General features: G+C 34.5%; 1 protein-coding gene across 1 annotated transcript in view; it reads right to left on the bottom strand.

The window, feature by feature from the left end:
• Nucleotides 1–23654, bottom strand: part of dpr2 (defective proboscis extension response 2) — an 89937-nt gene that overhangs the window by 60991 nt on the left and 5292 nt on the right. Inside the window, exon 2 of the mRNA XM_018003339.2 lies at nucleotides 17972–18393. Coding sequence (XP_017858828.2) covers nucleotides 17972–18197 — 226 coding nt within the window. The 5' untranslated portion in view covers nucleotides 18198–18393. The remainder of the gene's footprint in view (nucleotides 1–17971; nucleotides 18394–23654) is intronic.

Genomic DNA, 23654 nt, shown 5'->3' with positions numbered 1-23654 from the left:
TTAGGTGCACGCCTCTGATTGGCTAGCGCACGCTAATTATCAGTCCGAGAGCGAAAAAGAGACAGAGATAGTTATTGCTGCAAATAATCCACGCTATTGCTGAGTAAGAGCGAGATGACTACTTTGAACGAAGAGAACAACTAGAACTGAGCAGAGCATACATATGAGCGAAGAACACATAACGCAAGCCACTACGTCACGACGTAAATTCCTTTTTGGCATAATTAAAGAATTTATAAATTCGAATAATGGGAAATCTTATTACATGCGCAAATAAGTGTATAACTAAACATTATATATTTTGTATATATATAATAATGTACATATATTTTAATATATATCTATAGCTCAACTTTGTTTTCATCTCAGATATAAAATTGTAGAATTTCGAAGGCATCCTTTGATTGCCACACCCTCACTTAAATCTTAATATATACGTCCATTTTCTCATTTTCAATTGACAGCTAGACCAACATTGCATAAAGCTAATATACTCCTCTACATTGCGTGGACAGGTATTAAAAGCAAATATATATTTTTGCTCGGCTTCAAACATAGCACCTACTACTCACTGCACTGCATACTCCTACACTACTCTACATACTTAGGTTTTTTTTTTTTTTTTTAGTTTTCCTTTCGCCGCTGCCTGACGCAAGCAAAGTCTAAAAATAGCGCACATAGACCATGTTGGAGCATTGCGTTTACCGTTACGAGATTACGAACAGATGTTTGTATTAACAACTACTTTACTACTTGTCGCTTGCGTAGCTTGAAAGCCTTGGCACAGAAGACATATGGCACGGCGAAATAGCTTAAAGCCCTAACTGTGCAAAGATTTGTAAAAGGTAAAAACTAGCAATTGTTCCATTTCTCATATATTGAGGTATACCAAGAACTATATTTTCTTTTAAGCAAATAAAATATCCTTGTTCTCAGTATATGCTACTAAAACACATATTCCTTTAGCATTTCCATTTCATTTTCCATGCTTGAATAAATTGCATAAAATTCTATGTTTGTTAAGCTTTGAGCTTAGCACCCAGTGCAACACCTGACATCATTTCATACACTCACTGTGCTTTATGTCGCACAAGGGCTCTAAAAATAAAGCAGAGGGAAAACATGCTTTGCACTTGACAGTTACCTTAACGAGTTTAAGGTCATATGTTTTGCTTCATAACTAAATTGTTGTGCAGCGCATTTCTTTTTTGAATTCCAACATTTCTTTAAGTGTCAAATTAACGTCTGCCTGCAGATCTACGTTGATACGATATTTAAATTTCTTTAAAATACTAAGTAATATTTATAGAAATAAATGTATAAAGTCTGCAGTGGTAATTATTTGATTTGACTCTAGGCTTCACTTGTAATGGAAAACAAAAATTAAAATTAATTATCTCTGACCGTGTCTGACATTTCATATTCTTTTATACCCTGCACGTATTGACAGTTTTTGAAGAAGGTATAGAGTTCTGCTGATTATGTTTGTAACACTGATTACTAAAAGGCGAGAAAATCTATATATAGCCAATTAAATATATAATTAATTACATATACAATATAATATGTAACAGATAATTGTCTCTTACAAATAATATTTTGATGTATAATATAGCTAGAGATCAGCACCATAATCAACTAGAAATATGAAGACCTCAAAAATATAACAAAAATTGGTATTTGACATATAGTTTAATAATATATATTACAACGGATATACTTATAATACAATGGTTTTATTTTTTTCTGTGCTCAAACCGAATCATGAAAATCAGAACAAAAAGCAATGGATCAATATATCTTAAAGCTAAGCTAGCCTTAAGCAAAAAGAACGCTGAGTCTATGCAGATCTAGAACTAATGCTATTTAGGTATTATATATTGTTGATCTATTAACAACTTCAGCAACAATTGCAATGAAAATGTACTTCAAAGTTAAGTCGCACAGCTTTAATGGATTTGCATGCCATCACCCAAACCCATTAGCTGTGATGCTCAGCGCATCTGCAAGTGCAGCACATCCCATTACGATACTCTAACACTCTTGTTGTGTTTATACCAATTTGTGTGCCATTAGTTACCTTTATTTACTTGGCTAGCACCCAATCGAGGTTGACAGCACTGCAACAGCAAATTCTTTATGGCTAGACATGGCGCGTGTGGGGGCGGCCATCCCCCTGACTGTCGAAAACAAAAGACCAAACAAAATCAAACTACATTATTGTTGTCTGCAAAGTTTTGTTGGAGCTTGATTGGAATTCAATTTACAACAGCGAAATGCATTCGAAATGAGCTCAAACTGTGGCTAGGCTAGGTAATGTCAACGTATTTACTTTTATGGCTTTTTTTTTAGTCAACTTTTTAGGGCGGACTAATTGAAAATGTCTGCAAAAGTCAAAGGCAGCAATAATAATTTTCGTTAATGTGTTTTGGGTACCACAAACGATTTGTCAAACAGAAAAATAACGAATGATTATTGAGGCTGACAGCTGAAGCCGTGACAGAAGCTACGTTGATTTATGAAACCTGGTTGTAAAGTGTTTAAATTTAGACTTCGAAATGGAGTTGGACTTGGGCTGAAGCAGGAACGTCGAACGTACAATGTGGAACGCGAAGCGTGGAGTTTGAGCTCGGCTCGAGGCACGTTCAATCACATTTCTAATTACCAAGTTTCCCCGAGGTAATTAACTTTGCATGCATTACACAAATTACAACAAAGCGCCCGAGCGTTTTATCAACTCAATTACGTAGAGCTGAATGCCACCTGCCCCCAAGAGAGTGAGACAGAGTGAGGCAGAACAAGAGAGACAGAGAGAGAGAGAGAGAGCGAGCATCATCAGTGTGTGTAGATACTTTACACAGATAAACAACAAATAAGCATTGTTTGTAATTTAGCGAAATTGTCGTCATACACACACAGGCACACCCACACACAGACATACACTCTCGCTCACACTTTTTGTTTATCAGCTGACTAAAATCACGGGAACAGAAGTTTCTGTTAGTTGATGCCAGTTATACACTGCACTATGGGTCAAACGCCCGATTTTTTGGAAAAAAGTCTTATTTTCAAGTTGAAAAAATGTACAAAATTTTAATGCGAATCCATTAGGAATACGCTATATGTAAATGTTACATACTCAGAATTTTAACAGAGGCGCGATCTGCTAACAAAACTGCTGTTAAACCGAGCTGTTATGCATGACACGCACATTATCAGTTTTGTAAAAACTTTATATGAATTTCAATCGCCAATTGAAATCAAAATAATGGCAATTAGATCAAAATTTGTGGTGGAAAATATAGAATCGGGCTTGTTCTTTGTTTTTACGTGTTTGTATTGTCCAAAATCTTTATGTGATGTAAAGTTTTGAGTAAGTCAAAAAGCTGCTTTTGACATCATTAAAAAAAAAAATTGTTGTCTTTGATAAGAGAAAACTTGTGTTTGTAGCATTTTGTAGCGATGAATTTACGCCCATATTATAAAATATTCAATTCCGAGCTATGACCTATAAGTTCAACGTGCACTTTTGCGCACTTTTTACGCAATTTCATTTTTCAGCAACTAACCTCGTCGCAGGTGAGGAAGAGGAAATAAGCCTGTTCGAAAGGCAGGACACTTCAAATTTTGAGGTTTATGGCATGCTAGCTTCAGATAATGAAGAATACGCTGACTAACAATAAAAGAGATATATTTTAATGTTATTTGTGCTTAAAATCATAAAATATAACCTTTTATTCCTTGAAAAAGATTTTTCTCAACTTCTACATATAAAAACTATATGATATAGTTAACCGATTTTGATAATTTTCTTACAGGGTCTTTGAAACATGAAAACACATCTAATATGTGAATTTGGTGCAAATTACTTAAAAAGCTAAAAAGTTGGGACATCTAATAATATGAAAGAGGGGCGATGTCACGCCCATTTTTTCATCACAAATGCGTGTTGCAAACAAAAGTCAAATGCAAAAAAACAAATTGAACTATCTTTACTGATTCAAAAGTTATTAATTAATTCCAAAAAATCGGGCGTTTGACCCATAGTGCACTGTCTCTCTCTCTCACTCTCTCAGTCTTCTGCCACACATATGTGTGTGTGTATGTGCAATTTTGTTGACAGTCAGCTCTATATATATACACACATATACACAGACACATACATATATATAGAGCCAAGTCAACTTGCAGACTTTGCTCATTTTATCACCCTGCTCATCTAGCTCACTGCTGGCAGCTTCATTTGTAAACGCTGCGTATACGTAATGTGCAATGTAATGTTATGTGTCTATGTATGCATGTGTGTGTGGGTGTGTATGTAGCTTATTAGAGCTTGTCTTGACAGCAACAGCAACTACGACATAATAAAAGTTTTTTTTTTTTAGTTTTTTTCTCCTTTATTTTATTATTATTATTATTTTTTTTTTTTTTCGTTTTTTTTAGTGCGACTTTTGGCTGGCAAGCGAATTTTTAATTACCACTTGGAGCCATTTTTAATACCCTGTGCAAAAGGTGCCATAAAGTTGCACAAGTTGAGCAACAGGCTGAAGCAACAGCGAGAGCAGTCATGTCACATATAGACACATAAAGGCATATAGACATCATAAAGACTTAAAACAAATTAAAGAAACATTCTTAACAATTAAAATTATTTAATTTTATTTTCCATATGGAGTATACTGAAGTCGAGAATACTCTCTGTAAACAATTTTTTGTACTCACTGTTGTTAAGTGAAATTCAACTTTTTCTCTGCAAAACTAACAAGTATTTCTTATGCTTCGCACAGAGTATACTCTCTTCGACTACGGTCATTTTATTTCATATTTTATATATATATGTGTATATATACTGTTTTTTTTTTTAGGGTAAGGTCATGTGCTCTGTAAATAGCAGCAGCGGCAGCTGCAAATGCAGCTTAATTATGCTGTAATATTGCGGAATAAAAGGCGAGGATTTACGAGTAGAAAAGTTTCAGACGTAAATTTCAAGTAAATTTTTTTTTTTTTTTTAGTCTGTATTAAGAAAGTGCAGAGTAGCAGAGAAATTAATAATTAAATTCGTTTATTACGTCGAGTTGAGTGGTACATATACACAATTTTTTGATTAACACAAAAAACACAACTTAATGCCATGACACTCAAAATTTAATTGGCAGTAAATCGTCGAATTTATATCGCGTTTAATTGATATTTGTATATATATATATATATATATATATATATATATATATATATATATATATATATATATATATATATACGAGGTGTGCTCAAAAAGTATAGCGAAATTTAATATTTACCCCTAGGCTTGAATACATTAATAGATATACGTATATTTTAAGTAATTTTTTAAATTCTATTTTTAATTAGATGCCACTGTCAGACTCAATGTTAATAAAAAATTTGCCTTCAGAATGCTTCAGCTAATACCCTTTTCTTACAGAACCATTTGCAGTCATAATCTATGCCTCATTTGTCCCTTCGAGGCATCTATAATTATTCATTTATAAATTTCCTTTATAGATATGCTAATTTATTTTTTAAAATGCACTTCAATTATGTATATCCAAGACGCAGCCTTTTCTCGCTGCACTGTGCTTATCTCTGGTCTTTCTTTATATATTAAGCGACCTTTTGCTCATATTTCAGCAGCTTAAGCCCTGCCGTACATATTGTTTTGGACCTTTTCCAATGGCTTTCTCTCTCCTCGTTCTGCTTTTTATTATTTTTTTACCCGTCCTCCTTTTTGACGCCTGAAAAGTTTCAACAAACTCAATTTTAATTTATTTATTCATTCGCTTCAATTTACACAGTCGGCGACAATCGCACGCAGCTTCCAATGAAAAATTGAATACTTCATGAAGGAACAACAACGATTCGAACATTTTCCGCATTGGCTGTAGGAATGTGTCATGAACCCCAGTTGAGATCCCAGTGGCAATGCATGGCATTACAACATATCAAACTACAAGCAGACCAACAACCAGATGAACAAACAAATAAACAAACAAACAAGTAGCAACAACACCAACAACAATAACAACTAAAACACAGAAAAGTTGCAAACAAAAGTGGCGAAAACGGAAATAAATCTAACAAAAGGGCTTTGTAGCTTACACGCTTTCTCACATCTCTCTCTCTTTCTCTCTCTCTCTCTCTCTCTCTCTCTCGCACACTCTCTCCCCTCCCCTCTTTCTCAGTCTCGCCATGCAGTGTCAGCCCCAAAAATTACATAAGCACCAGAGCATTTTGTTTGCGTTTGGCTTATTTTCACAATTGACAAACGAGGGCAGACACACAAATTGACACATAGATGGCGCTAGCGTTAGCTTAAATAATGACTGCCTTGGGAACATACATTTGTTCTGTGGTAATCTAATAGAAACTAGAAATGAAAATGAAGTCTGACCAACATTGAGCTATATAGACAGATGTGCAAGTGCAGTCTTTAATGTTTTACTAACTAAATAAACTCCAAAAACCCTACAAATATGATATTAAAAAAAATATATAAGAAAAATAAAAATATGTCAAATAAAACTATAAATATTAAATACAAATTTTAATATCCACTTATTTCATTATATCAAATATATCTGCAAGTCATAATTACCAAATAATAGCCCTATTTAAAAAAAAAAAAAAAAAAAAAAAAAAAAAAAAAATTAAAAGCCCAACATTTTATTTAAAATAATAATTCTGATACTTTACTCTAAATATATGATTTTTATAGCTAAGGATATTTATAATATGTGATCCGATAATTTCAATATATAATAATTGTACTTTCTTCAACGCAAATAAATTATTTTTATTATCAACAAACACACTGACTCTACCCTCGCATAAATTTATGCACATATCTTTATATTGTTTTTTATTTTCGACATATATATTTCGTTTGGTTTAGCTGGCCTGCAGTTTTCTATATATTTATGTGCGCAATATATGTATGTCAACTTTTATGCGTCGTAAGGCAAATGTTTTTGCAGGCAAAAGATTTGTTACAGATTATCCCTGCCGCACATAAAACACACCAGTAGCAACAGCAGCAGCAGCAGCAGGAACAGTAGCCGCAACAACAACAACAGCAAACAAAACAAGGTGAACTGACATAATTTCTCGTTGTTACCTACAACGAGGGCAAAGCGTAAAATAAAAATCATAAAACAAGAGAGAAAAGTTTTATGAACGCTGATTGGGAAGTTGGTCGACAGAGAGTTGGCACTGCGGCTAGCCAACTAAAATTAAATTTAGTCGCAGCGCAGCTAACAATTTATGACTTACTATTATTTCAGTTGAGCGCACACGAAGCCACTCCCCTTAACGAGAGAGGCCCCTCCAACACCCAGCAAGCAGTCGGCCAGTCAGGCAGGCCAGTCAGCATTGAGGCAGGCAGGCAAACGGGAAAAATCCAGGCAGGCAGTCAATTCATTATTTGTACATTCAGGCGTAACTTTTCTGCCCCCAAACATTTGTTTTGGCTCGTTTCGGCAACATCATTGAAAACGCATTTCGACATAAATCACATGTCCGTGGTTGATTATGCGCGCACCCTTCTCGCACGCTCTCTCCCTCTGTCTGTCTGTCTCATGCTGCCTGTGTCAGTCGCCATAAACACAAAATCAAATTGCAATTCAAAGTCAATTAACAAATTATCGGTATACGTACGCGACGTATACGTGATATTGCAACAGCATTCACTTTGCTTTAACTAATTAAAAAATTTGTTTGCATACTTTGAGGCGCAGCTGGCAAAGTACCACATGCCACAGTAGAAGTTAGCAGCTGAAACCCACACACACACACACACAGGTACAGCTGCAAACACCCAAATTTAAATGCAGATATTTGTATCACAAATACACACACACACAAAACTCATACATACACATTCACTGCTCCAGCTACAACTGCACAAACACACACACACTGACACCTATACAGACTCACATATCGAGCAGCCTAGTTTATCCTCTGCATGCGAATTGTACATTCAGTTCTTGTTGCACACGCTTCATTGCAGTTATCCTTAATTTTTGCCACAATTTTCTGATTGCATTTCGCATTTTCCATATTTTGTGCACTGCCTCTCGAAATGTGAAACCCAAAAATGAATTTATCCAATTAAGCAAATGCTTGCATAACTGCTTAAATGTTTTATTAACTCATAAATTTGGTAGATTATTTGCATCGTAATAATACCGGAGCTCTAACAACATTCAACAGTGATATAAATCGTTGTTCAAATTTATGCGTCGTCGATGAATTTTATTTTAGAAATTTCTTAAGCAAGGTCGTTCAGTAACCTGACATCATAAGAATTAGTTTAAAGATAATCTGCAAAGTTGACTATCATCAACTATTTATAGTATACCGATACTATATGTTTACTACCTCATTCAATTTATACGAAAATACGCCAAATTTAAGCAGCTCTATAATAAATTATAATATATATATTTATGCAATGCTTTACACTCATTATTATTGAATATCCTTAACACATTTAACAACTATCAAGTGAACAAATGTTGTGGCTGAGTGTATTCAACTTTGTGCCCTATATAAAAGTGCCATAACTGCTTCATAATCCCAAAAGCTGGTCACACTTGAACATTGGCAAAGCCAAAGGCAAGGGCAGCTGCCGCAGTGCAAAAGTAATTTGTGGCAGACAATGAAAATGCCGCAGAATGAACGAGAAATGCATGAAAAATATTCAAAGCGGCGACCGCCAAAAACATATGCCGCATATTTAAAGTACATACACACATATGTAAAACAATTCATAACACCCAGACAGCCAAAAAAAAAAAAAAAGTGTAATAACAAAAAAAGAAGCGAATAAAAATGAAAATAGGTAATATACTGACTAGCAAATACTCTGACCAGGAAATACCCTAAGTGAATGTGGAAAATATTTGTATTCAAAGCAAGTCATAGATTTCCATCTTTTACAGATGAGAAAAAGGTATCTAAAGTGCTTGTACATATAATTATATCTCTCTACATACCATAAATTCTACCCTATTTATACTCTGCTCTATACTGTACTCTATACAAACCCTACTTTATGTACTCTTCACTCTACATACTGCATTCTATATATATATATAATTTTCTATCTACATATACTTTACTCTATATAGAAAATATATATTAAAAAGTTTTCATTGATTTGCAAGAAAACTATATCTTTTGATAAACCCATATCAAATATTCACTATGCATTCATAACAGAAGCAAAAGTAGTACTATATCGGTTTGGTCTGTTCCTGATCCTGATCAATAATATATATGTTTAACAGACGCAGCCGCGCCTCCTGTTGACTGTTACATACATTTGCGAAAATGCTTAAAGCCCTGTTTACACATTTTCAATGTGTTCAGGGTATAACAGAGTAGGCCAACATATGCAGGACAATAACCGCTGCCTCTATATGTGCACACACATTTGTATATATATTTATATATGTATGTGTGTGTGTAGCGAGCAAAGGACATGCTGCCATGATTTTTATGAGCTTGTATTTATATGATTTCCTTATATCCTTTTAAGGGGCAAAACCCGCCAGCCACGCAGGCAAATGTCTCTTAACCGGCGAGTCCTGCGACCGGCGACAAAAAGTTGGACCAGCCAACAATATGAAATAAAATTACGTGCACATATGCATAGTACAAACACACATACACACACACACACACATGTAATTGTGCTTGTCTTTTTTTGCTTTGTATTGTTTAAATGAAATTTATGTTTATTAAATTGCGACAGCCCCGAAAAATGGAGCCCCAGCGGAGGGCATTGGCTTTATCAGACAAAATAAGGCAGACGACGGACCCAGCCAGCAGCCTGGAACAGTTTCGTCTACTTTTCCACTTATTCCTTTTTTTTTTGTACGCTGCGCCCAAGTAAGGGTCATAGGGTGAAAAACTTGTTTAATTATGTACAGCAGACTTGTCTGCAAAAACTTCAATATATTTTATATTTTATTAAAAATAAATGCATATGTATGATTAAGCAAAAAAGGCACAAATTTCCGTGACCTGATTACTTAATATAATTAAATATGTTTGCAGATATTTGCCTTGTGCACACAATGAATAAAATATCGTGCGAAAAAAATGCGAAAAAAAATAATAATGATAAATAATATATAAATAAATATTGAGAGCATTAATATTTTATTATATAGAATAATATCATTCAATATTAAATTTCATAAATAAATACAAAGATTAAATAAAAAAATATTCAATTTTAATTTGGCGCATAAATATAGCTGATTAAATAAAAATAAAGCATATCAATAATTATTAAATGGGGCAAATATTTGTCAAAAGCCTGTTGATTCATTGATGAAAAACATGAAGCATTAAAAAACGTTGAGCTCCATTCAACAAAGGTTACGGCTTATATGATCTAAGTTCATATGCAGTTTTTTACTCGTAGCATCCTCTATAAAGCCAATAATTGCAGCATTATATACTCATTATGGACAATTACGATTCTCGCGTATTTCATTCATCCACTTGAACAGTTCAGGAAAATAACGAAATATTTTATGAAGTGGCATAAAATTTTTATGCTCAGCTATTTTAATAAGCTGAGCTCATTAATGAGCTTTGATTTTAAACTGCGCAACGATTGAGCGATTGAGCGATTGAGCAGCAGCAGAAGCCGCAGCATCAGCAACCGCAGCGGAAAGACTGGCATTCTACAGCAGCGGCCATGAAAATAACGACACTTTAAGCCACGTTAGTTAGCTCATTAATTTTTGTGCAATTTTAATTGGCCGCATCGTGGCTTGGCTAGCATCTGTGCAAACAGAGCCCGCAGAGCCAGCCTGCCAGCTGTTGGACACTTTGTCTTCATTAATAAGAATTAAATAACATTAAAATTATAATTTGGATATAACCCTTTTTTTTTCTTTTGCTTCTTGTTTTTTATCCAAACACTCGACAGCTTTCGACTTTTAATGGGCCAGCGCCGCTTCACTTGGACTTATTTTATGCAATTTACGAATTCCGTGGAGGGTTATGGATGTAAATGCGCCAGCTTTTACCTTGTCATCAAGTCGATATAATGGCCAACCACGCCAACCATGCCCATCACCAGACACGCCCGCCTTAGATTGTTACAAAATAATCTAAACTTTTTAATTGCCACGACAAATGGTCGTGGCACGTTTTTGCATTTCTGTTTTATTTATTTATTTTTTTTTTTCTTCCTGCTGTTCATATTTCCTCCATTTAATTTTAATGCCCTGTAAAGTGGCTGGCAGGAGGTATATTGCTTCATTTATGGTACTTTTATGTTTCAAAGTGATCAAAGAAAAAACTTTGTTCTGCCAAGATTTTATCATTCCCTTCCTTCATATCTAACCTGGCCTACCCTTTCTCAGAATCAATAAATATTTAGATTAACTGTCAATTTTTGATCATCATATCATATAATATTAAGTATAACTAAGTAGAACTGCACGTTCCAACTAGGACTTATAATAAAGTCTTCATCCAAGAAGTCATCCTAGAGTATAGACTCGGGTATATGTTTCATAGGTAGAACATATATTCCCATCAAAGACTCCCCTCTCCTCTAGAACGCTCTTCAGTTAATTTATAATTTTTTTCTGATATAAAAATTGTTAGCAAAAGTCGCTGAACTCGAGCGCGCGCGCGTGCCTGTTGTTGTTGTGGGAGGCGGCTCGAGTGGGGAGTGTCCTTTGGCAAGTTTAATTGTGCGGCCAGGCTGGCGGGTAATAAAATTATTTTACGATCTTGTTTTCCTGTACGCCCCCAGCAACGCCTCCGCCTGCGTGCCAGCTCCCCATTCCGTGTTTGCCAATGCCTTTGTCTTCGCTTTGAAGCACATCAAACTAAAGTTTGAGTTCATTTACGCAACGCTGCGCATCGCTGGGCGTGGCTGATTGTCAGTGCCTGCAACTTGGCCAGAGCACAGGCAGATAAATATATATACACGTGATATGTGTGTAAGTGTGTGTATGTGCAAGTAAGTGGAGCAGGCAGTTTCTTGTTAGCAGAACTGCATTGTTGTTGACTTTTCATCTGGCAGGCCGCACTGACTACTGTTTCTTTGCGCCCGTCCTCGCTAAAAGCGACGGAGTCGCACATGCTGGCTGAGTTTTGGCAAAGACCTTGCCCTCATCAAGCTGCCAGCTGACAAAAGTGTCAATACATGTATATAGTATATATATGTACATATATAAGCAAGGTATTGACCGAGTGGGCCAAAAGTCAAAGTGCAGCTACTGCAGTAAATACTAAAAAACGTATTGCAAACGTTTCGGATTGTCCTTTTGCCTCTCCTACATCCAACTGAACACCAACTCGAGCATCCTTCCAGCGCGCAACCTTTTGATTTATTTTTAGCTTCTTTTTCAGCTCAAACAAACACTTTCAATGTTGCAAAAGTCGACACAGATGTGATAAAAAAAAAAAAAAAAAAATTAAACTGTTTGCGTATAAATAATATATATAGAGAGTTCTATACAGGTTGTTTTTATTACAACTTAATTCAATTGCTCTTTATTTCGATTCCATTAAATCTGTGTTGAAACTCAATTCAAAAGTTATTTGATTTCAATTTCACATCGATATAATCAACTTTAGTTTGTGCTCACAAACTCAATTACTGATTTATGTACGCAACACATGTCCTATTTGATTTGTAGCCAGTAATTCAGTTTATGCCATAGCCAAAGGTGTTGTCATGGAATTTCCCAGCTGTTAAAGCAAAATGAAGCTTTTTTGTTTTCAAATAAACTACATTTTAAAGAATTTTGTAATTTTAGACTTATTAAATTAATGGAAACTTTAAAGTAAGCAACCATTATAAATCTGATGAATACATTTTAATTCAATTTCTCTTTTACTTATATTCATTTAGTTTTAAGTTTTTTTACTTTATTTTTTCATCGAAAACTTTCTTCTTAACTTTCTCTCTACTTAATATAATTTCAATTTAATTTGAATTCCGTTTTAACTAGGTATTTTACTATCTTTAAGCTCACCTTTTGACAAAGTTTCTGGTAATTTAGCATTTTCTCTTATGAATTTTCGTATAATTCAAAATTAATTTCAGCTGAACTTGTCTTTATATTTTTAAATATAGTGGGACGTTTACTGCTCTCCATAAACTCTGTTTCAATTCGAAGATTGACTTCAATTATTTTTCTAATTTACTGCACATAAAATCAAAGTCAATATAATTTATGTTGAATTTAATTTCAACCTCATTGAAAACAATCTTTAATCATAGTTTTTACCTTTCAGCTCGCCTTGAATCAGTCGAAGACAATTTTTAACTAAAGTTAAATTTCATTTCAACTTTTCTTCAGCTAAATTTCAATTTAATTTTACACAATTTATATTTTATAAAAATATCTAAAATAACCCAGCAACTGTGTTTCAGTTTCAACATTACCTTCAATCGTTTTTCTAATATACTTCGCAAATTCAATTCAATTTCCATTTCAGTTCAATTTGAATTTCAACTTTCCCCTAACAGGTATCCACACTTTGCTCAACTTTAAGTCCTCTTTGTGCTCGCGCTCTGCACGCAATGCAAAACAAAAAGCTTTCGAGCTCATTTGAGTGCGTACTTCAACTGTTTGAGTCAACCATTACTTTCAATTCAATGCGTTAAAAAGTTGTACGGCCATAAAATACATTCTAGCAAATTAGTCGACTTTAAATTACTTAAGTCAAGCTGCTCTGCCGCCCTTGTCCTTCGCCACGCTCTCATAAAATATGCCAGCTACTTAAAGCGGCATAAAAATTAACAACACGCTGCGTATACTTAATCGTAATGCATAATACGTATTACGTAATACACAGTACGTAAAATTTGTGCTCGCTCGAAAAGTGATTTATGCGCTTTCGTGTATAAAATTTAGTTTCTCCTGGCAACAAGTTAATTTTTAACTCATGGCCGCCATAAAAATGCTAACAAAATATTTTGTGAATTTTATATTGCAACGCGCCACTGAATAAATCAAATTTTTGTAGTGGAAAACTTTTCGCCACGACTTGTGCTTGAAAAGGATTTGTCGAGGTGCTCGCTTAAAGTTTATGCGCTGCTCAAGCAATGCTTAGAGATACATGAGTGGGACGGTGAGTGGGTGTATGTGTATGGGTATGTGTATGTGTATGTGGATGTGGATGCTTGAGTCCTGGCAGTTAATCCTCGTGGCATGATAACCCTTGTGGCATGTCTATGGCAACAGGGTCACAAACAGATGCACGCAATCAAATTTAACATCAGCTTTCTCGCTCGACTGTAAATTAATATGACAGCCAGCGCAGCACCCTCCCACAAGCCTTCTCCTGCTACTTGTCCTTAATCCTAACCTGTCCAGAGTTCAAGGCTCTAGCACATCAGACGCAGACCGAGAAAAAACAACAAGAACGAAGTCCTTGAACAAATTTTTTGCTACGTGCATATAAATTTAATTAGCTCATTTGTTGACTTTTTGATATGCCTCCGAAAAGGCTAATGAAACTCTACGCAAATTGACTTACAAATTACGTTATTTTATTAGTCAACGAAATTATACAAACAGCAGCGCATGACGATACTAATGGCTGAATTGTGTACTTTTGAGAGCCATAAAAATTTGCCAGACACTTAATGGAGCAATATCTATTTTAAATCTATATATTGGCGAGCAAGCGCTCGAAGCTGCTGAAGGACAACTGGAAGTTGAGTTTATAGGCTGCAGAATGGCATTTGGTGACATTTTTATTATAAGCTCAGCTGTTAAATGATCGAATGAAGTACGAACATTTTTATCTTTTCAATTATATATTAAGACTACATAGCAAACTGAGTGCTAATAGCAATCTATAAACATTAACGATTGTAAAGAAATTCTCTCTATATGTATATATATGTATATGTATATGTGTCTTAGGTTCAGTCTCTCCCATTGTTTCTCTTTTAGTCTCATTTTCATTTCTCTTATTCAATAACCAACATTCCGTAATAAATTATACGTATTCTTTCTCTCGGTCTCCCTCTATATCTCTCTCTCCTTCACACTCACACTCTCACTCACTCTCACTACTTCTCTATCTCTATCTCTCTTTATCCCTCTCTCTCTCTCTCTCTCTCTTTATTCATCTGACTCTATCTCTATCTCTAGCCCGCTCTTTCTCCCTCTCCTTCGTCTCTCTCATCTCTCTCTCATTCTCCTCTCTCTCTCTCTCTTGACCTCACTCTCACTCTCAACTCCTCTATCTCTCCTCAATCTATCCATCTCTACCTCTTTCTCTCTCTCTCTCTCTCTCTCTCTCTCCTTTACTCACTCTCACTCTCACTCTCACTCTCACTCTCTCTCTCTCTCAATCTATCCATCTCTACCTCTTTCTCTCTCTCTCACACTCTATCTCACTCTCTCTATCCCTGTCTCATTTCAACTACCAGAGAGAAAAGTAAAGTATTGCCATCTACTTAACTGTCTCCTCTGTGCTTTGTGTTGATTTCTCATTCTCCCTCTTATACTGCCCATTGAATTTAATAGCTATAAAAACTATGTAAATTTCAAACGAAAAAATCCAGTGCATTTTGAGTACTAATTTGATTTGTTCCAATCGAGTTCTTTTTTCAACATTTCTTTTAGCTACAAACTTAAAAGTGATGGCCCATCAGAATTCTAAGCGCAGCGCAGCATAAAAACAAACTGTCTCAAAGAGCTCCAGGAAATAAAAAAAAAAAAGAAAACATTTACTACAAATTTTAGTTGCCCTATTCTAAGGAGAGAGAGTGAGCTGATATAGAGGGAGAAAGGGAGAGTATGGGTGGGAATGCAAAACAATTGTCGCAAAATTGTACAAATAATAAAAATTCAATTAAGGCGCGAGTTGAATTAAAGACTCGGGGAACAATTCAGATTTTGTTATTTTTTCTTGTTATTTTTTTTTACTGTTTGCTTAAATTAGTATGGGTGTGTGTGTGTGTATGCCTCATTCGACACTTGTCGTCAGCTTTTTTTTTGTTGCCATTTATTTTATGTATATTTGTATATACACTTTTCTGTATTTCAGTGCCGGGCAAATTGTGGAACATAACAATAAGCACACAACGAGCTGCAACAACAATGCGAATGCGAATGCGAATGAGAATGAGAATGAAAATGAGAATGAGAGACTGACTACAACAACAACAAGAGCAACGAGCGTGTACTGTAATAATGATAATAATCATAAAAGCGAGCCCTTGTCGCGCGTTGGCTTTGGCTCTTTGGAGCGTTAAAGCCACAGCCACAGATACAGAAGCCTCGCTCTCCGTGTTGCCACTGAGTTATGTTTTGATGCAAAAGACATAAAGGACCTGCCGCCTTTCAGCTGCGCCAGTAACATGATTTAATTAAGGCCCCTCCTACATGTGCTAAGTAGATTTTATTCCTCTTGCCAGTCAGCCAAGCAGCTAGCCAGGCAGCCAGCCAGTCTTCACGGCATAATTGATTTAGACGTTTACTGCATTAAACGGCAGGCAACAACAAAATAAAGAGAGAGGCAAAAAGAATTACGTGGCCAACGCTGCGTATGAGTTATATTTGATGTAGCATTACATTTTCATTATATATTTGCTGCTACTTATGTTAACACAATATATCATTTTGTTTCACATAGTTCTATAAATAATAATATATTGTATATATATATATATATAAATATATATATATTTTTTTTTTTTTTGGTGAGCCAGCATTTTTTTTTTTTATTTTTTTTTTTTATCCTTTAGTCTGCCTGTCTGCCTGCCTAAAGTTGAAGTATTTTTGCGCTCGTCATTCATATTTGATTTGATATTATCCCTAAATCCATTAACGAAACCAAATTCTAAGCCCTAAAAGCAGCACAAATTCTCTGCATATACTTATTTCGCATATATGAGATATATGCTGGTACTCGAGTCCGGGTGAGGGGACTCGAGAATTGCCATAAGAGGATTTCAAATGCTTTATGCTGGCTTTGTCACATCATATATAATCATAATGATGATGATGATATACAACCTGTTTGGCAAGTGCTCGCACATTCATTTTGCCAAACTCAAAACTGTAAATCCATAAAAAATTGCTGATGCTTTGGCCTTTGATAATTAACTGCTTGAACTTGCTCTGTAAATCGATAATGCGTAAATATATATTTGCTTTTTTTACATTTATTTCTATTTAGACCAAGTTTAGGGCTTGAGTTATTTATGGCTTGTTGCTGTCGACCGAAAAAGTTTTTAATATAAAGAGATTAAATCACTTAGTAGAAAAATATGTTTAGTTGCGAATTTTGGGTGATTTATTTTTTGCTCAATATGTTTGCTTTAAGATTTTAAATTGTAGGTAGAAATAAATATATATTTTAAAGCATATTAGTTATATAAAATAATATAAAAACTCGAATAGTTAGTTAGATCCCTTTCTTATCATCTACAAGCATATTTCAAATTAAATTATTATTTTAAGTAAACATATGTGAATAATAATTAAAATTTATAATTTAAGAAATATATTAAAGTTCTCTATTTATACTTATAAATGACTCAATAGAAAAATCCTTGCATATAATATATGCAATTATATCTGTATTTTATAAATGCATTTCAATCTTTAGCTATGGCAGTGCATTTGCAAGATAATGCATTCTATCTATGCGCATAGGTAATTAAATCAGAGAGCAGGTTAAGCAAATGTTGATAATTTCTATTGTGGCCGGGCTGTAGGCTATATAGACATATATATTAGTTATATTTATATTATTGTCCTTGTTGTCCAATGGCACGTAGTTAAGGGATTAATGAGGCAGCTGGCATAACAAGTTGCCTGCTTTATGGAAATAATGATTCTGGCCTGCAGCTAAGATCAAGCAAGTGAAGACTATATATATATACGTATTTGCATTACATATGTGTCGGCAGATAAAAGGATATGCGTTGTTGTTGGGTACTTACATATTGACTTAATGCGTTGCTCTGGCTGTTGGGCAATCGCTTCGGGCTCCGTGGCAGTAGCTGTGACGGTTGCAGTTGCAGTTGCCGTTGCAGTTGCCGTTACAGTGGCTGCTGCAGTGGCACTAACAGCAGCAGCTGCAATTAAAGCCGCCTTCATTGTTGTTGCATTTAGCATTGTCTGCAGCAGCGCCAGCAGCAGCAGCAGCAGCTTTACGTAGTTGGCCATCCTCGCCAAGCTGATCCTTGCTGAAACTTGTTTGCCTTAATTATTTGTCCTTATTGCTTCACTCGTGAGCTTGATTAGAGAGGCATTTGATGAATTAAATTACTGCTCTACCGTTTACAATTGTTGCTGTCGTTCTAGTTGTTGTTGTTTTTGCTGTTGTTGTTGTAGTTCGGTCGATTTCCACATGATTTAGCAGCTGCAATTGGAAAGCCAGATAGATAGTCCACAATCAATTTATCTAATTAGATTCAACACGTACATCAGCATCTTCTCAAATTGCTGCAACGCTCTCAAGTATGCTATGAATTTATTTATTTCAATAATTCCTTCGACAATTTTCATAAAATTGAAATTTTAATGCACATTCGTAACGTTTACAAAGCATTCGTCTAACACTCAATTATTTACATATGCATTTAATTGCCAGTGTCAGGTTAACTAATGCACTGATGCAGTTAATTAATCAAACAATCTCCTATATCAATATTTATTATCTAGCTAGTTAAGCGATTGTGTTTACAAAATCAAATAAATATGAGAATTTTAGGAAACAAACTAGAATATGAGTTTGAGCAAATACCTATAAATGTATTAACAGACTGAGAGAGAGTAAGAGAGAGAGAGATGAAGAGCCATATATGTAGATACTTTGTTAGAAATGCGTTTTTGTCATCTTATTAATATTTACAATACTTAGTGTCTTTTAACCTAGTGACTAATTAAAGTAAACAAAAATTAATTTTATATATTTTTTCAAAGACTATGGAAGATAAGCAACAGAAAATACATTGTTGTAGACTGTACCTAGAGTTCAAGGGAGCATATGACAGAATTTAAATCAAAAGTCATCTGGGTCATTTCCTACCTCTAGAGCGAAGCAGGCCCCTCCCTTGGGTCGAAGTGCCTAGACCCTTGGCCAAGCCAAGATTGGTTCACAAAGCTAAAGGAGATATATGATAGAGGTTAGCACCTGATCGAATTGCTGTTGAGAGAGTGTCAGCGTTTGAGTCGCTTTCACAATACCTAGCAATACCTAGCCAGCCTGGTCTCTTGGGGTACAAATTAAAATAACACTTACCCACGCTTAATTTATTTTGCTATCCAAAACCCAAACTAAAATGAGTTTTTAATCAGTACCCTTCCTAGCAAATCCTGTTTACTTATGGGAGATTTATAAGCTAAGAAATCGTTCCCTTATCATGCATTGTGCTCACTTCCTGCTGTATCCCTTTCACTCTTCCTTTGTTTTTCTCAATTTTCCACCTTTTCCTACTTCAATTTTTTTCTCATCTTCTTAACCTCTTCGCTTAAGCAGGTCTGTTGTCCATTTAAAAAGCATTTTCCCCGTCTGGCAATGTATTTCCCTCTTTGTCCCGGCGATATAATAAACTTTAGCTGTCTCTTGTAGAAGTTAATTGTGATCAAAACAGGGACTCCGCCGGAATGATGCTTGCAACTGACTCCACCTGTGTAATTATTCCTAATGTAATTAACTATTGAGTGTAATTTCCCTGTATTATTTCTTTGTATTATCTATTTAGCTTATCCTAGTTCTTATCCCCCCTTATTTTCCGCTTAAATCTCGGTCCTTTTCTTATTATAATATCTGAATAGTTATATCATTCTTAAACATTATTGAACAAACTATATTGTATTTTTTAAGCTATAGTGGATCTGAATAAATATGCTCCTTTCACTACTTTTCGATTACCGATTGCAAATTACCGTTACTGCTCAAATAACAATTAACTGTTTGTCTTTCGCCGGAACAGTTGGCGCGTGTTAATTTCATATCCACTTGGCGCATTGTTTGATTGGCGCCCAACGGCCCAAACAGCTCATTACGCAATAACAGCAGCACCAGCAACAACAATATCAACCACAATTACAACAACATGCAGTACAACAATATCATTTATTACAGCCCAGAGGACAATTGAGACAAAGAGACAACGAGACAGACAGACAGAGAGAGAGAGAGAGAGAGAGAGAGAGAGAGAGAGAGAGAGAGAGAGACAGCATTGGTAATATTAAAGTATTAAATGCCGTGATTATCTCTGTGTCTGTGTGTTGCTCTCATTGTTGTTGTTTGTTGTGTAATATGGTATATGGTACACGTTAAGGTCAGCTTGTACTTTGACCCGTGCACTCGGCAAAATTTGCATTGTTTGTTATTGTTTATCCAAAAATTAACATTTTAATTGGATTTTGGGAATTTGATGCTTATGAATCTGAGCAAGCCATATTTCAGACCAATTTCATCGAAAGCTCTCTCTCTCTCTTTTCTTATTTGTTTGTATGTAGTTGATGGCATTGGTATTATTTAAACAAAAAAGAAAGAAAACATAAGCAACGAAATACATCATTATTTCAGAGCAAAAAAAGAAAATAAATAAATCCAACCTTTGGTTCGGATATATGTGGGCAGCATCCATATTGACATAACGCATAACAAACAATGACTTGACTAGGTAATACCCTGTTTGACATATATTTATAAAATACTTTCTCTTTAGAAAGTATTATATAGAACTAGCAAGTGATTAACCAACACTGCCTATAATTTGAATTATGTTTTATAAATATGACAATATACATAGCAATATTATTATATTTATCTATTAAATTTTAAAAAATTGTCCGAAATTTTTAAACTGTAATAAAAATCTATCTAACAATCTAGAAGTGGTAAGCAACTCTGGATAAAATCTGTATTCTTATTTAATATAAGACAAGGTTTTTGAATTTTAATTACATATTTTAATGAAGACCTGGATAATTTTATTTTCGATTTTAGCATCAGCTATCAAAAAATCTCAATTCTGCATCAATAATTTTATTGACATTCATACAAAAACAATATACCCCATTCAACTGCATAAACAGAGTATCAAGAGGAATATAATTGTAAACCCAAAAGCAAATACAGCAATGCTCATTAAAGTCAACTCAAATATTTAAACGAAAATAAAACAAGAATATTCACTTTGAGCCGCGTTGAAAAAATGCAAAATGAAATACATTAATTATTGCATCAGAAGTGTGAGAATTTCGACGTTAAAAATATGAAATGAAAATTATTAATTCAATTGAATATTTTTAAATAGCGAGAGATTTTCATAAGAGAGCAAAATGCATACCACAATTTAAGTGAGAAAATGTTGTGGTAAAATTTAGTGAAAATCTTTATAACTTTTAATACTCAACAAAATCCAATTAATTTATCTCTAAGCTGACTATTCGATTTAGTATTTAAAGAATATTTTCTTAGAGAGACTAAACTTATTGCATTATTTTAACATTGAATCAACTAAAGATTTTATTTATTTATATTTATGTATTTCTTTTCAGTTAAATATTGAGTTAAAAGAATATTGGAAAGAAACACAAAATAAATTTCGCAATTTATAAATATTATAATTTATGAAAGGATTTAAGATTGAAGTAAATTTCAATGAATCTATAATTTATTTATAATTTATAAGCGTCAACTGAATCTGATTACTATATCCGGGGCTTTTGTATATGGAACAGTTAATTAACTATGCAACAATTATGGGGTGTGAATGGAAGCTGTGTGTTAATTGTGTCTGGGCCTTCTATTAAAGTTGACTTCAATTATGCCACACCCCAACTCGATGCTAATTTAATGAAATTTCGTAAAAGTTGCGACCGAAAATTAAGTTTAAACAAACTTTGCTTTAATTATAAAACACAGCGAAAGGCTCCCAAAAAAGCGTCATCAATATGCAAATGGTGCCCAAACTGTTTTTTTTTTTTTGTTTTTTGTTTTTTTTTTTTTGCTTTTGTTTTAGTAGTCGAACTTTTTATTTTTTTTCTCTCTCTTTCTCTCTTTGGTAAAGCGATTTTCGATATTTGGCACCCGAAAGTAAATAAATTTGTTTGGTTTGTGCTAGAACCAGTTGAATTACTAATTTTGAATATGTCATGTGAACACTGTGTCCTTGGGCGAACGCAGCTCTGTTATTGATGCATGATAATAGCATAAAGCAAACTAGTTTACAATATTTTTAGTTTTTGTTTTAACTAGTAGGTTACTTACTAGAATTCATATTTTGAATAAATGGAAAAGGAAATGTAAAATAGTATTCCCAAAATCATTGGCAAATAAAAAATACAAGCTATTATCAATTATAGATTTTTGAACACGAAATGGGATTTAGTTGTGCTTTGCATTAGATAAAAGTTAAAATATATATTTTATGGAAAAAGGCATACCTAAATTACGTTTAGTTGGGAAAAATCGAATTTTGTAGACAAAAGAAATTATGTTTCCCTGATGATTTGATTCTCTGCTCACTATTTTTTGTGCATGGATTTTCCTTTCCTATGCCTATATGAATGAGAAACTAAGGACGGCGTCAAAGAAGACGCTAAGTTGTTTTTTTTTTTTTTTTAATACATCGAAGCTTTGAAGAATAATTGCATAAGTGTCCCGAACAATAAAGCAATTTTAAATTAAATAAAATTCACAATTGTTTTCAATTCAATTATATCAAGAAATACATGGATACATTTAATTCATATCATATAATTATCGATCAGTGTATTGTATGAATCTTCGATTTGTCAAGAATGGTTGAGCCAAGAAGAAATCTCAAATCAGAAATATTTAGCTACAATATCCCTACGCAATTTATTTGATTAATGTCTTCAGGTCGAGTCAAGTGCATTCAATAGGCGCAAATCGTCTCTAATTTTCACCTCTATGCAATCAAATCCTTTTGGCTGCCTACAGACTCGTAAATACAGCAACTCATGGTGGCTGTAATCACTTTATTAAATTAGTTGCTTGGCAAGGTGAGCCAGCATATTCAGAGCACTCACACCTGTCTGAGCTGTCGCTGTCAAGTGAGTGTATTCATTTACACTCATTTGGACCGCAATTCCAATTTAGCCTTTTTGTGTTTGCCGTAAGCAAAAAAGCCGCCCGAACAAAGCAAGCCCCAAACAAAATCTCTGAGCTTCCAGTTAACAAGTGTTGGCCATTAGGGTATCATTCGAAACGGAAATGAGTGTGTGAGTGGCCAAGTGTGACTGTGTGTGCATGCTCATATATGCTAGTGTGTATGGCAAAGTGTATGTGTGAGTGTGTAAATACAAGTTAATTAAACAAGCCACGTCTGCACATTAATCACCTGGACAACGGCCCGGCGCCAGGTAACCACAAAAGCTAACCAAAAACAAAAAAGAAACCAACATGAAAATGCCCAAGTGGCAGATACCCAGCAAATAAAATAAACTTCGCAAGTAAGTTCTGCTTGCAAATTTCTATTTATTTAGTAACTTTAGAATTTTAAGTACCTAAGATATTTCCCTTAGGGGAAAAAGTTGTAGCAGAAAAGAGAAAGAGCCAATAGTCTTAGGAAGCCATTGCTCGTGAATGGACCAAGATATCGATGGGTCGAGTCAATTCCAGACGATCCCATACAATCT

Source organism: Drosophila arizonae, chromosome 3 (genome assembly GCF_054131065.1).
Source record: "Drosophila arizonae isolate 15081-1271.41 chromosome 3, UAZ_ARI_1.0, whole genome shotgun sequence".
Taxonomy (NCBI): domain Eukaryota; kingdom Metazoa; phylum Arthropoda; class Insecta; order Diptera; family Drosophilidae; genus Drosophila; species Drosophila arizonae.
This window is presented reverse-complemented; position numbering and strand designations above follow the sequence as displayed.